This window comes from Trachymyrmex septentrionalis, unplaced genomic scaffold, assembly GCF_001594115.1.
Source record: "Trachymyrmex septentrionalis isolate Tsep2-gDNA-1 unplaced genomic scaffold, Tsep1.0 scaffold53, whole genome shotgun sequence".
Taxonomy (NCBI): domain Eukaryota; kingdom Metazoa; phylum Arthropoda; class Insecta; order Hymenoptera; family Formicidae; genus Trachymyrmex; species Trachymyrmex septentrionalis.
The window spans coordinates 1,184,414-1,199,178 of record NW_017305705.1 but is presented as its reverse complement, the minus strand read 5'-3'; the positions used below and the strand labels follow the sequence as shown (position 1 = coordinate 1,199,178).

Here is a 14,765-nt window from a genome sequence, read left to right as displayed (position 1 = left end):
AGAGAGAGAGAGAGAGAGAGAGAGAGAGAGAGAGAGAGAGAGAGAGAGAGTTTAGTATTTCATTCTCAACATCTATGCTGTTATCCGAAAGTCCGCGATATGGATTGCTCGGAAATACGAATAATTAAGCTTCACTCCGCTCAACTTCGAGAGATATATATATCTAACACGTAGCAATGAAGGACGTATTCGTATACTTATCATTTATATAGGATCTCCATCCCTCCTTCTTCACAATATATTCAAACGGTGATAAGATTTCATCAGATATTCTAAAACGCAAGATAAAAATTTCGAACTGAAAATACAGTCAATATATGTTATAAGTTATTTTATTCTGATAAAATAAGATCGAAAGATTGAATGAACAGTGGTTTGTACTAAAATTCTTTGAACATTTTAGAAAAATACTTTATGATATAAAGTTTCGTGGCTACAGAAATATTTATTTTCAAAAGTAAAAGAGAAATATATATTTCTTTTACGTTGAGCAATTGCAAGGTAGAATTTATGAAAAAGGAGGAGGTAACGAAACCAATAAAATTATAGAGATAAAAAAATAATATGTAATTTTCTTAATTTCCGGAATGTTTATGATAGATTCTCTGAAACTGAGATCTATTCCATCGGTACTATTAGTCCTAAAAAGTTTATTGCGTGAATCGTTATAATCTCTTCTCTTTCTTATCTTTGCGTAGTCTCAAAAGCATTTGGCAGAAATTTCGAAATCCATCCGTATCGATTATCACCGAGCAGAAACAACAAAATTATTTTAAGAGCTTTTGCATTCAACAGTCAGTCTCAGAAAATGAAAATGGAAATAAACGGGGATGAGTAAAAGCTAGTAAAAGATGTAGATAGAGGGTTACAAGAGATAAGACAGAAATAAAACGATAGGTATAGAAAAGGGTTGGCGCGATAAAAAAACCTTTTTTCATTTGAGAACATTTTTCGTCGTTGCTCGGTAAAGAAAACAGGGAAGCAAGCGAAAACAAGGGAGAGGAAACCACAGGTTGTGTCTTTTATGCGAGCCATCCTTTCTCACGGAACGATGACAAAAGATTAGACATGAGAGAGACCGAATGACGCGTCTGCCGTAGGAAGACATTGTGAAAAATGATATAACGTTAAGGTGCATTAAGAAAAAAGTCATAGGAGGAAGTTTAGATCGTGATGTAATATATGTTGACTGCAATAGTAGATAAAGGTATACTTCTTAACAAAATATCATTTTCAGAATGTTTTGATAACCGAATAACACAATTTACTGATAATAAATTAGTTAAACGTCGACATGAATTAGGAATATATTGGATTAATATTGTGCTAATAATTTTGCTATTAAGAGAGGCTTTTATAAATGACAAATTACGTAATTAAATGCATACAATAGTATAATAGTTATACATAAAAAATTCTATTCAAATTGAATATTAAAATATATTTATATATTATGTATATTTTGTATATATATCCATAAATTTACATGTAATTCATCATATTAATTGTGTGTGAATTGTATGTAAATTATTAAATAATAGATATAAACTAAAGTATTTGAATAATAAAATTATTTAAATTAATTTGTAACACATATCAAAGGTAACAAATTGAAAGATATAAATGAAAATAATCTTGAAACGTACGATGCATTCCAAAATTATAATTACCACTGAATTTATTAAAGACCGATGTAAAATAAAATTGCTCATGGCGAAATGGAATTATTATATGTGTTTTTCAGACGTAAATTGCGACGGTTTAAATTGATATCAGAACATTGAGATAGTTAAATTCTACATAATCCAAGCGTCATTTGAATTTGAAAGGCTGCGATCATAATGGCGGAAGCTTCAGTTCAAGAGACGCGGATGGTGCTTTTAGCTTAAAGTTTCAGTGACTATTGGCATTATACATGTGGACGCAGACTTAGACGTGACATTCGACACGAGTGTACGTATGTGCGTGCATGTAACGACATATTATATTCGATGTCGGCGGAAGAGAACTTTGATGAAGTTTGGCCTGCGGTTGTACCTGGGGGAAGTTTCCAAAAAGCCATTGTGTATCCAGTGTGTGTAGGTTATACGTGGAGCGATTAGTAATTTTGCCTGATGACAGTCTGAATTTTGCTGTATTATAATTGAAATACGCACAATACTCATGACGTAATCTTCCTGTAACTAGGTATTGTGAATTTATCGCCCGAATCTAATTTTAATTAAAAGTTGAGTACTGTAACGGCAACACAAATTACAATCTAGGCACGCATAATGTATTTCAGAAAATTCTATGAGCAATTAATGTGCAAAAAAATTGCTTTATCGCATTTTCAAACACTGTTGAGTTTACGGTTTTATCTCAAGTCTTCTTTACATATTAAAAATACATATAACTCTTTAAATTAGAAATATAAATTAAAAATATAAAAATAATTAACATGAAAAAACTTTTAATATTTTAAAAATAATTATAAAAAAATTCTGTTTGAAATATTCTTGAGTATCTATTAATTCAACGTGCATATTAATTCACGTCGAATTACAAACTTGCTTTAAAAAATTAGGAAGAAATCATAGATCGACGCAACTAAATGTTTAAAGCTCTAAAGATATATGCAAAATGATAGTTAAATCGCAGCGGTAGTTAAAAGCTTAAAATTTAAGCATTCACTTTTCATGAGAGTGACTAAGCTTAATGCTGTCTTGTAGATGACAGGGGCTTTTCAGTCGTCTTCGTGCTTGTCATGGTAGGTTTTAGATCAAGTGTTATCCAGGAAATTCTGTCAGTATAACGTCAAAGTCGTAAAAATATTTTCTGAAATTCTAAATTTGACTTAACCCAAGGACATCTGCAATTGTAAAATAAATAATGAATAATATAAACGAACAAGATTACGCTACAAACAAAGAAACAAAACAGTCAGGAGTCAACTGTTAGTATTCACAATGGGTGCATTCAGTATTACGACCGCTCTTGTATCTGTTTGGTCTATATTTTTAGTTCTAACGGAATATGCCAATTAGATGCAAGAGCTCTGGCTGAGCGCTCAGTTATCAAGAGGTTGTAGTACTGAATGCATCCATTAGCTACGTAAGCTTCCGGAAAGATAGACAAAAAATTTTCCTTTTATTCAATCGATCTGTTTACTTCAATATTTTATTCAATTTTATTTACTTTCTCCGGATTGCAACATTAAGATGTATTTTCAGAGCTTTCCCTCTGTTATGAATAAGATATAAGACGTGAGATAAATAAAATCGACTCACTATTTGATACTATTCTTAAGTAAAATGAATATTTCTCAGAATACGCAAAGTAAACTTGAAACAAATTCTTGAGGTTTTACACAAAGATGCTATTTATTTTAAATACATAAATATTTGATATATGATGTATACGTAAAATTGCGTGTATTGATAATTATATTGTATTAATATATGTTTGTAAGTAAAGAGAAAAGTATTTAATTCGAAAAGTCATAACATTTAATATACAAATTTAATTTTAGATATCTCATTGCTGAATATCGTACGAAAAGGATAACTGACTAATTTGGAAGTTCACAATTTTCATTCTCCATCCCTCGTCGGATCCTCATCGTTTGCATTACTAAAACAGTCTCGATAGTAACCCGCTGTTTATGTAAATTATACAACCATAGATTTTCCCGCGAAAAGCGAAAACATCGGAAGTGAACGCACAACGGTACACTTGCGTATCGAATAAATTTGATTGTGAATTATATTTCTGTTTTCATTTTTATTCAGTATTAATAAGAAAAAACGTTTTAAGTAAATAAAAATAATTCACATAAATTAATGAATGGATATATTAATTAATAATCTTACCTTTTTATTAATAAAATGGTATTAATTTAAAAAATCAATTGTATATACTTTTGTAAGATGTTGTACGTAGCGTTAATCATTAATTAATCCTGACTTAGCCTTTAGGCCACAAATAGTTAACTAACTCTCGTCTGTATAGTGTTAATTTAACCAAGTCAATAAACATCATTGAACACACATACATTACATCGGTCAAATAGATCGATAATGAAACCAAATAGACATGAGATAAATGTCTTACAAGACGGTGACGCGATCGTTCCTTTATAGAAAAGTATGTTACTATACTTTAAAATAACTATAGCAATTATTATTAAATCAAATAAATTTTCTACTAATTCTTTATGAGTTTACATTTTTTAAATATTGTTTGATTATATTTAGAAGATCATTCGTTTCTTCATTGTACAGATAAATTGCATTACACATTGCAAATGCATAATACACAAATTTAGTAGAATTTACAATAATAACTGTAATTTGAAATTTAATCTAATAGATTACTCTCGGCAATTCGAAAGTTGAAAGTTCTGCTGTTAAATAGATTTATATTATTTGCGTGCCGCCATTAAGAAATTAATTTTGTTTAAAGTTTCTCGACGCGAGAGGTATTTATAGGAATTTTCTGGAAATTATGGAAATTTTCGGGACGAGAGAAAGAGAGAGAGAGAGAGAGAGAGAAGGATGGCACACGAAATGCGTTCATGGCGAGAGGATGCCTGATGTCTCATGAAATTCGCCCGCAAAATTGGAAGCTAAAAATATTAAAAAGCCGCAATAGACTGACGCAGACGTTCGAATCCCACATTAAACGTTTGAATATTCGATGCAACGTCTCGGAGATATCTTGACAATTTCCCGTTCCCTTTATACAGCATCTGACGTAAAGTCGGTGACACGTGTGATATAAACTTGCGAAATGTGAAAGTAATAATCTCGACTTAGCGTTTTGAAACGACAGTTTCAATAGTAGATTGTTTTAAACTTTATGAAAAATGTTTACTGTATCTCTCTAGCCATGAACAACAAATATTTAAACTTTTAGGAAGAGCAATAGATATGCATATTATTAATAATAAGAAATAAAAATGTAATAAAAATTAATAATAATAATAAATCATATTTTATTGCTTGTAAGACTATTGCTAATTTCATACCTTTTTTAATTTAAAAAAAAATGAAGACAAGGTTTAATATATATGTTTGACAATTTTTAAACATAGGATGTCGGAAGAGCTGTTGATACAAACGAAGAAAGCTGATAGTGTATTAGATTTATATAATCCGCATTATATCGCACTAGATTCCTGATGATTTTAATGCAAAGGTGACTTAAAGCACTCAGAGACATCGAGGTCTAAGTGGGCGATGGGTCGTCTTCTTACCTCGCGACATTCGAGAAACTTTTCCGCTTTCTTCTAGGGGCTCTGCATATTTCCTGACATTTAAACTTATTCAGCGTAACTTTCAAGCGACGAGACAAGAAGGAGGCGAGAATGTATACCAGCGCGCCGCAACGATAACTTACTTTTTCCCTGCTTGTCTGTCTGATTTCCCTTCGCTTTAGTCTTTGTAATTCCATGAATACCGAATTGTTCCTTTCTTATCTCGCACTTGAATTTTCTCTTTGTGGCGATGGAAATTAGCTACGCATTGAGCCGATTGAGCGAAAAGAAAAATGCATGTCTCTTCATTTTATCTGCTTGAGGAAAGATTATAACATTATTGTATAGACTTCAAGAATAAGAGGCTGATGATAGAATACATGCAGACTATTCAGTTCTCATGATGATAAAGATTTACCGTGTAATATGCGGATATATAATATATTAAAATTATTTTAAATTTATTTTAACAAAATGAGAAATTAACAAAAGTAATTGTATTTTTAAATGATATAATAATATGACAATTTTGGAAATTTGAATATTTTTATTAATATCACTTTTAAATATAATTTATTAAAATAAACATTTCTTTTTTATTATTGCTTCAATGGTTTAAGTTTTTATATTTTCTTTATTATGTTATTTATAAAAACCAATTGCAGTTCAAGGGAATTGCGAAATTCGTTCCTATATATTTCGTAATTAACAAACTAGTTGATCATCTACCGTGCTCAGTCTGACCTCAGTTTTACCAGTTTTTACCTAGGGGAAAAAAGCAAAGACAGCAGAGATTACGTCGGGGAGTCGAGAATAGCGAAAGTTTCACTTCAATTGGGTGAACGACGTCGACGCTTTCAAGCGACGCCGGAAATCGAGAGAACGTGGTCCGATATCCTTCGTGTTCCTGTTCGATTTAAGTTGGAGGAGGACAAAGTTGCGCGCGTTTACGTTGTTACGAAACTTTATCATCACCACAACAATAATATTTTTATGTTAGTGGTAGCAACTCTGTTAATCCCAGACGGAGCCAGGCGCGACGCTCGAGTTCTCTCGAGTGATACTAGTCGAATTAAGTTTAACAAGTAAAATGTAGATTCACTTTTTTTATTCATTCTTTCATTTTGTTGCAATTTTAATGTAAACTAAATCTAATTTTTTGATAATAAAGCTACGAACTTTTATGATTATCTAGTAAAACGATTGGAATAAAGTAAATGAAATTTGCTTCCGAAATCAATAACATTTTAAATGACGTATTTTGAATCACAGCATAAAGTAACATATTTGACGTAATCTGCACGTCAAAACTCAGTTCCACTGATTCTCTGTGTAAATATACTTTCATTTTGCTGACTTTCAATCCTGCGATTTGCTTTTTCATCGATTCACGAAATTCAAATACCATATACTTATGGCGGAGAAATATTTTTTCATAAAAGAGTTATTTAACGTATCAAAAATGTGATGAATCACGTTCTAAACAACAGGTATTTTGAATTAAAAAATGCTTCTGCAAATATTATTCACGAGCTAATATATGTATAATTTACATATAATTTATATGTTATTTATTATTATATTAATTAAATATAATTAATTGCATATTAAAACGCAATAAACAAAGAAATTTAAAGTTAATGAAAGTACAGCGCGGTTAGACAGGTGCAAATTATGATGTCAAAACTTTTATTACTTTGCGAGAAGGATGATGTCATCATTATTCCAAATTGATTTGCGAATAATGGTGACCTGGATCATCTTCTGGTAAAGTAATAAAAATTTTGACATAATTTACGTCACTTAACAGTGATATATACTCTCATTACCATTAAATTTCTTTGTTTATCGTGTTTAAAAATTAGAGAATTTGTATAATTGCGTTACATTATAATTATATAATTTTATAAATATTACACGAAGAGAATTTTCTTTTAAAATTTATCCTGAAAATATAATAATTCTAGTACAATACAATATTTTAAAGATTTTTACCATGCATTTCAGTAAAATTAATCAAACTTATTTTATACTTTATTGTAATTTTATGAATGAGTGAGAGAGATTTACATCAAAATTCTTCGAAATATAATGTTATCCCACGACTATCATATTTTTCAGGATAAAATCTAAGAAAAAATTCTCTTTACTTACACATAAGTAAAAATATATATTGTATAAAGAATGTGAATTTCGATATAAATATAGATACGCTTTGGTTACAATAACGACGACCTTACGTAACTTGCTTGAAATTTTCAAGTCACATGAAAAATTCAGATCACGAGCGCGAAGAGTTCTTCTTCGATACTAAAACCACGCTACTTTTTATATTGTTCCAGACATGCATTGGCTCGTTTGCACCTGCATCCTCACGGCGACGACGGTGTTTTCTTGCCGGCAGAGCGAATTTCAGTGCGCCAACGGGCACTGCGTCGCCCTCAACAAAGTTTGTAACGTTGTGGACGACTGTGGTGATGGGAGCGACGAGACGCGTCCATGCTCGCGTAAGTTAAACTTTCGCCCTCTCCGGTTTTGTCGCACGTAGAAAGCTTGAAGAACGCTTTTAACGCGTCGACAAATGCATATCCACTCGGCGAACTAACGCAGAAACCGCGATGGCGCGACGAATGAATCTGGGATCGTTGAAATTAGTTGGAATGGAATCCGAGACTGAAGGATTTCATTTCCAAATGTTTACTATCCGTCATATCAAACGTCGAGAGTGAATCTAGTAGAGAGAAAATTTTAGAGGCGAACAGAAAGTTCAACAGGCTTTTTAATTCAGTTAAATAAGTTCAAACTTAGAACAGTTCGTCACTTTTCCTTACAGAAATTAAGTTTAATGCTAGCCGATGCCGAAAATTATTTATTTGAGTGTTAAAGCACTAAACAGTAGTACTTTTAATATCCAAAATAATTAATCAGTACCGTTCAATATTATTTCTATGAGGGTCATCCAATATTAAGAATTTTACGTATCTTCGCGAAAATTATAATTCGTATGGATGGTCTAATTAAAATTCTATTACAGTAGCAATTTATTCTTTTGTATTATTCTTTTGTATACTTTAATTAAATGTTTTTTGTCATGAACTAATCCAGTTTGTGCGAAGGCAAGTGGTCGAATCACGAATTAAATGTCCGTTTCTAGCTCACAACTGCCAGTATTTTGGTCTCAATTCCTATTGCTGGTGTTCTAGGACGGTAATTGATCCCTTCATTGTTCTCTGGCAGGTAGCTTCGATATCCGCTTCGATACCCGCTTCAAAACGTGCCTTGTTGCGATTGCCGGCAAAGCCAGGCGTGCGCAGGAATTTCTACTTCGTTAGAAATGCCGACCTCTCCGCTTTCTTCCCCGCACGAACCAGTCGATGCCTCGGTATAGCTTCGTAACGTGTAAAGACAGAATGAAATTCCAACGATGCTGCAAGAGTGATATTACAACGCAACGTTCAAAAGAGAGATGGTGACAGGAACACAATATTTTATGCAACGTCATATAAATTTTGCGAATGTTGAACTAAAATTTTTAAGGCTAGATATAATACGATTAAATATTATAAATTTAAAATAATTAAAGTTCAGTCAAATTTATAATACAACTAGAAGAGTTGCAGTGTACAGAATAGATTAGATGTGAAAAGTTGCATTTATAGAAACAAAATTTGGCTGAATAAAGATTCAAGAGTAAAAACCATCACATCAGCCCAGCTGCTTTATGCTACAGTTATGCAGCTTATGTCATTTTGTACGTGATGGATTACTCTAAACTTTTACGTAAATAATAAAAGTTTTTATGTAAAAAAAAATAAAAGTCATAAATATTTATTCAATATTATACAAAATAATCTATTCATGGTATAATATTTGTATGCATAATATTTGTGGCAATTATTTAATATCTATCGTGATTGCAAACGCTTTCTCTATAAATAATCTGTAAAAATAAAAATTCATAGACTATTAATAATTATGAAAAATAAAAGTTTTTATTTTTTCAAGTATTGCTATATATTATGTATTACGACAGAGTCTTAAACGAACAAACTGTATTTTATAAAATAATAAAAAATACATTATGTTTATTAAAACTAATAATGACAAAGAAAGATGTTTGTACAAATATAATTTCTTTCTCGTCGACGTGATGGAAACCAACCGTCAATGTGATAAGACCAATAATTTTGATAAACATTTTCAATAACCATTTTTGTCATTTTACAGCGAGCGAAAAAAAGATCAAAAAGTATGCGTATTATAAATAAAAATATATTGGGACAGACTGAAATGTTCAACTGTCACTTTAACACAACATTCTTCACGTTGATATGAATTGACTGTAACAGAAAGCTGTAACATCACTTTTCGACAGTTTCGTAAATAATTTTCCGATATTTATCTACAGATAGCCATAATTTCGCATGCGTTAGATAAATAAATTTTATCTTAATTAATATAAATTGCGTCTATTATTGCGCGGTGAGAATCATCAGTAATATCACAAAATTTATCAAAATAAGATTGTTTAACATAACGGTTTATCATCATATAACATAAAAATCAAATACGCAAAGTTCAGCAAGCACTTCATTTTGAGAATCTACGATATGCCCGACGAGATGATTCTATACGTAAGAGATGGGAGACGCTCCCCTTAGTCAGACCTGCCTGTTATCGACAGATCGTGATAAAATAGAGCAGTTTGAACGAGCAATTTGGTGACAAAAACGGACTCGTGCCTTAGTCGTGCGTATATACGTGTCTACCTTTTCTCGACATCGTCTAATTTCGCATGATTTATTTTCCTTTCTCAGCATATCTATTAAAGACCAACTGCTGCAGCCAACTGCCCCGTCTGCCTATCAAAATTTAGGTCACACATTAATTATTTATAATTTTTATAAATTATCTTTGTTTTGAATAAACTAAGTGTCTAAAAATTAGAGACTAATTGCAAGTTTTTAATAAACTCAGTCTCTAATTTTAGTTTTTTACTAAAAAAAATTAAAAGTATTTTTAAATATCATATTAATGAGATTTGTAAAAGGATATATGTTCTATTTATATAGTTGTTGGAGCTTTATGAGATTGATATAACTAACAAACACGTATAAGAGCATTTATTAATGCTTTTACACCTAAAGTATTTAATCTACATTTAACCATTTCTCAGACGGTTTTCTTTTGAAAGTAATGTGTAATCAAATTATCGCCTCACTATTATTGTACAGTTTATCTAGAACTGTAGAATTTGTCCGACTGTCAATTACAGTTTAAATAGATGCATACGGCATTTGAGAAGGTTCCCGGATAAACCCTCGATCGGCTCTTCTTCCTAAGAAAACCAACCCTTACCACGTGCACACAATAAAACGCTCGCCAAAATACACAGCGGACCTTTCCATGGTTGCCAGAATTTACTGAATACTCCAGCAAGGCCATCAGCGACGTCGTAGTCGTTTAATCTACCAGGGGTTTTTGCCTAAATCCCCCATGTGCACGAATGCCCTTGCCTTGTACATCCCCCTTTCATCTCTGTGGCACTTCATACAAAAGCAGTCAACCAACCAACCAACCACCAGCCAACCAACCAAGCCGTCCCTTTCCAAAATCCAGCATCACGTATATGCTTGTCGTAATTAACCCAAGTTACAAGATGCGTTTATACACGGTGCGTATATGCAACGGCGTGGCGTGGGTAGAAAATTATTTCTGACAATGCGGACATTCCTTTATATTTGTGTGAACAACAATGAACTTTTCGCCGCAGACGTGGAATAAAATTTCTGAAAATATTTCTGATTTTATATTCGAGTTGTTGCTTCGAAATATTTTCTCGTTGATCCACAATAAAGTCTGAATCGACCTGCATTTATGAAATAACGTGAAAATGAAAACAGATCAAATACCATCTTTCACGTACACATACATTAATTGGTAGCATAAATTTTCTGAGACTAAAACGTATGCTTTATCTCGCGTTCGTAGCAGTAAGCAATTTTTTGTATACAACATAGTAAATAATTTATTTTGTAGCGTCATCTTTATTCATGTGTGATAAGTGATTGCACCTGTTATTCATTTGGGCCCTTTGTAAGAAAAGTAGCTTAGAATATTATCTGAAAGTAATATTATTACAAGAAAGCCAATTATTTCGCGATTCATAAATCTTATCGTTTATCCACGTTAATTAGCATAGATCACAACCCCGTTACAAACTGTAGACCTTAAACAAGTTATAAAGACATCATTAACTCTGTGCAGGAAGTAATTAACCTAAATTACCACCTGCGGCGTAAGAATACACGGGGTGCAATATATAAATGTGTTTATTGGTGTAAGAACATTCGATTGCAGGAAGCGATTTCTCCTTGTTAACAAAATATACGCAACATTGCGCCGAGTTAATAAATGTACATTACGAACGTACTAAGTTCCCACTTTCAGTCGAGTAACGTCGAGTTTCGCCAGGATGGAAAGGGTTGCTTGGAGAACACTGCGAGTTATCTCCTAGTCGTACGAGGGTAGCGAGAAACATTCTAGTCACGTATCCGTAAAGCCAGGTATTGTACGGACCAGAAAGAAAAATTGCAAAAAGAGGTTGCAATGTTTTCGTGTGGCATCGAAATCAGATGAGAAAAGCCGCAATTTCTTTTGTCATATATTTGTATACAAATTGTAACAATAATTTTGCTTGCTTAAGTCATCTATCTAAATTGTCATAACAATTTCCTTAATTAATTGGAGTTAGATTTTTTTACCTTTGCTTATGTAATGTATTATAGTCTAACATCTAATATGTCTTATTCGCTTTTCATGGGTAATGTAATTACATGGTAAATTTAAGCACTAGTAAGTCGTGCAAACCATCTAACTAGAGCTGCTTTCTGTAAAGCACATGATGCGCATGATGTATTACCTTCTCCTTATTGTTTATCGAATGTTAAGCAAGGATAAAATGATACATTATATGCAATATACCTACGCTTTACGGAACTAGAGTTACTGAATCAAATTGCATCAGTTTATTGTTTAATTTGTTCAGTTTGTCATTGTCAGTAAAGCAAAATACAGAACATCATAGTCGCGATGTAACATTTCGTAACTAATTGCTTTCTGTAACTACTAAGAGATGTTATTAATTTTAGTAATTAATATTATTGTAACTTTGTATTTACACTTAGTAGTTTACATTATTGTAGCTTTGTATTTATCAGTTTATATGTTTTATATGTTTATCACGTTTTGTTTATAATTAAAGAGTGTAAACTCTTTGTAAGGTAAAACCAATTATAATCAACCTAGGCGTATTATACACAGTGTTATGCACATTGTGTACAGTATGCCTTGAATGTACACACATTGATTATAACGTTTTTTTTGTATTTTTGTTATTTCAAATCGTAGTTCCTAATTCACCTATTAAACATCATAAAGATAAGTAAATAAGTAAATAAGTAGATCAATTATTTGAATAATATAAAAACATATTCTTACATATTATTATATTAATAAATCTATAATTCTGCAAAAGTAACATTGGATTGGAACCTTATTTTTCATATTTCCAACATTTTTTATGAAAAAGAGAAATAGTTAGGTCATATTGGGTACATATGTACTCAATGATCTAAAAACAGGATTCGATTATCTTGTATTTGAAAATAAGTGCAGTATAAAAAAGAGATAATATAAAAATTGTATATGAAATTATATACACAAAATTTTATTATGTGATGATGTTGAAAACGCAACATGAAATCTACATACAATAATATATTTTACGAGCAATAGAGAAACGATTATTCGAAATGTGACTTGACTAAGAATTTTCTGAATAATATTATATCGATTATAGTCCTCTCACGCGATGGAAGATGTCGGTTCGATGATTGCGCCATTAAATGTCCCATTTATCTTCTTCGTGCCTCAATGCGAAACTTTTGAAATAAAATAGCTTGATAGTCGGCCTCCTGCCGTTACATTGGCTTATAAAAGGACACAATTTCTCTCGACTAGAAGTCTCGGCTTCTCGTGGAAAGGTTGGCTCGCCAAAGTTACGACAGGTAATAACAAACTTTCGTATTCTTCCTCCTTGCGACACAAATGAAACGCTTGAGCGAGCGGGTTAATTTATATCAATTACACTGGCTGATGCGATTAGATCTCGAGAAGGACAGCGAAGAGGCAGATTAAGAAGTTACCTCTCATATCGCGTACTTGATACTTTTTCTATTAATTACTGAAGAAAAATTGTGAACGCGTCCATCTAATTGACAATTCCACACTGGAATCTTCTCTCTTATTTCTTCGTTGTCTAATTAGGCGTCGTTTGTAAAAACAATTTTTTAAACGTAGAAACCGGAATATAGAATAATTTATTTAAAGGAGAATAATTGCGTTTCTGAACGTTTTAAACCGACCAAAAATGTATATTTGAAATATGAAATGTATATTATTAAACAATTATAATGAATTATTAAACCGACGAAAATAGATGTTATTTAACTAAATCTAATTTAATTAAATAAGAGAAATCCTAATTAGTAATTGTATATATTAATATATTATTAATATTAATTTATTAATGTTATATAATATTATATTATTAGTATTAATATATAGTAATAATACGAGTATATAGCAATAATATTTACAAGACATCGCACATTTCTTTACCATGTTTTTTAAACTAACTTTCTCCTGTAATAAAATAAAACTTGCGTGCAACGGAAGCATTAAACAAAAACACAATAAGAATTTTAGAAGTAATTAAAAAGCTTGTAAAGCATTACAGAATATTATCGTGCATTATCCGTGGTGTGATTATATACAAGTTACATCACAATGTTCTGCAAAACGAGTGCAGAAAGTAGGATTTTAACGAGCTTATTTTTATAAAAGCTGAGTGCTTCCTCAACTGCTTGTAGACAGAAAGAGCATGAAGGGTCTCTTTTCCTTTCTATCTTATTTCTTTTCTGCCAGCGGTCTCGTTTCTGCCAGCGGAAGTAAACGGCTGTAACTCGCTCGAAGCTTTCTAGCGAAATTACGGAAGCCAAAATTACATGGGGGCACAGTATATATACGCATAAAGGAGACCGAAACTCGCGGAAAGTACATAATCGCAACTCGGTGAGCAAGCATTTATTTAATACATGCCGCGAAGTTGTCGCCGTTGATATCTACGCGCTAGAGAGGTGCATCAGTATACAAAATGCATATTAGCCATTTAACTTCTCGTAAGAATCCAAAATTACTTTAGAAGTACATAATTATTGTTAGCTTTACAAGAATACATAGCCACTGTTAACTCTTCGCTAATAATTCGACAATCTTAAACAACATCTCAAGGGTAATGCAACGAAAGTTGAACAAGTTTTATGTATATGTATATAGAAATCATATTAGTTTGATTCTTTATTTTCTATATATAATTAGAAGTATAATAATAAATATAATGTGTTTTGCTTAATTAATAATAATGTAAGTATTTTATTTATTTAATAAAAGATAATATGTTTTACCT

The 14,765-nt window shown here is 31.6% G+C and overlaps 1 protein-coding gene across 1 annotated transcript in view; it reads left to right on the top strand.

Moving 5' to 3' along the window:
* Positions 1–7,580: 7,580 nt before the first annotated feature.
* Positions 7,581–14,765, top strand: part of LOC108751951 — a 42,820-nt gene continuing 35,635 nt past the window's right edge. The window contains exon 1 of the mRNA XM_018492454.1: positions 7,581–7,743. Coding sequence (XP_018347956.1) covers positions 7,581–7,743 — 163 coding nt within the window. The remainder of the gene's footprint in view (positions 7,744–14,765) is intronic.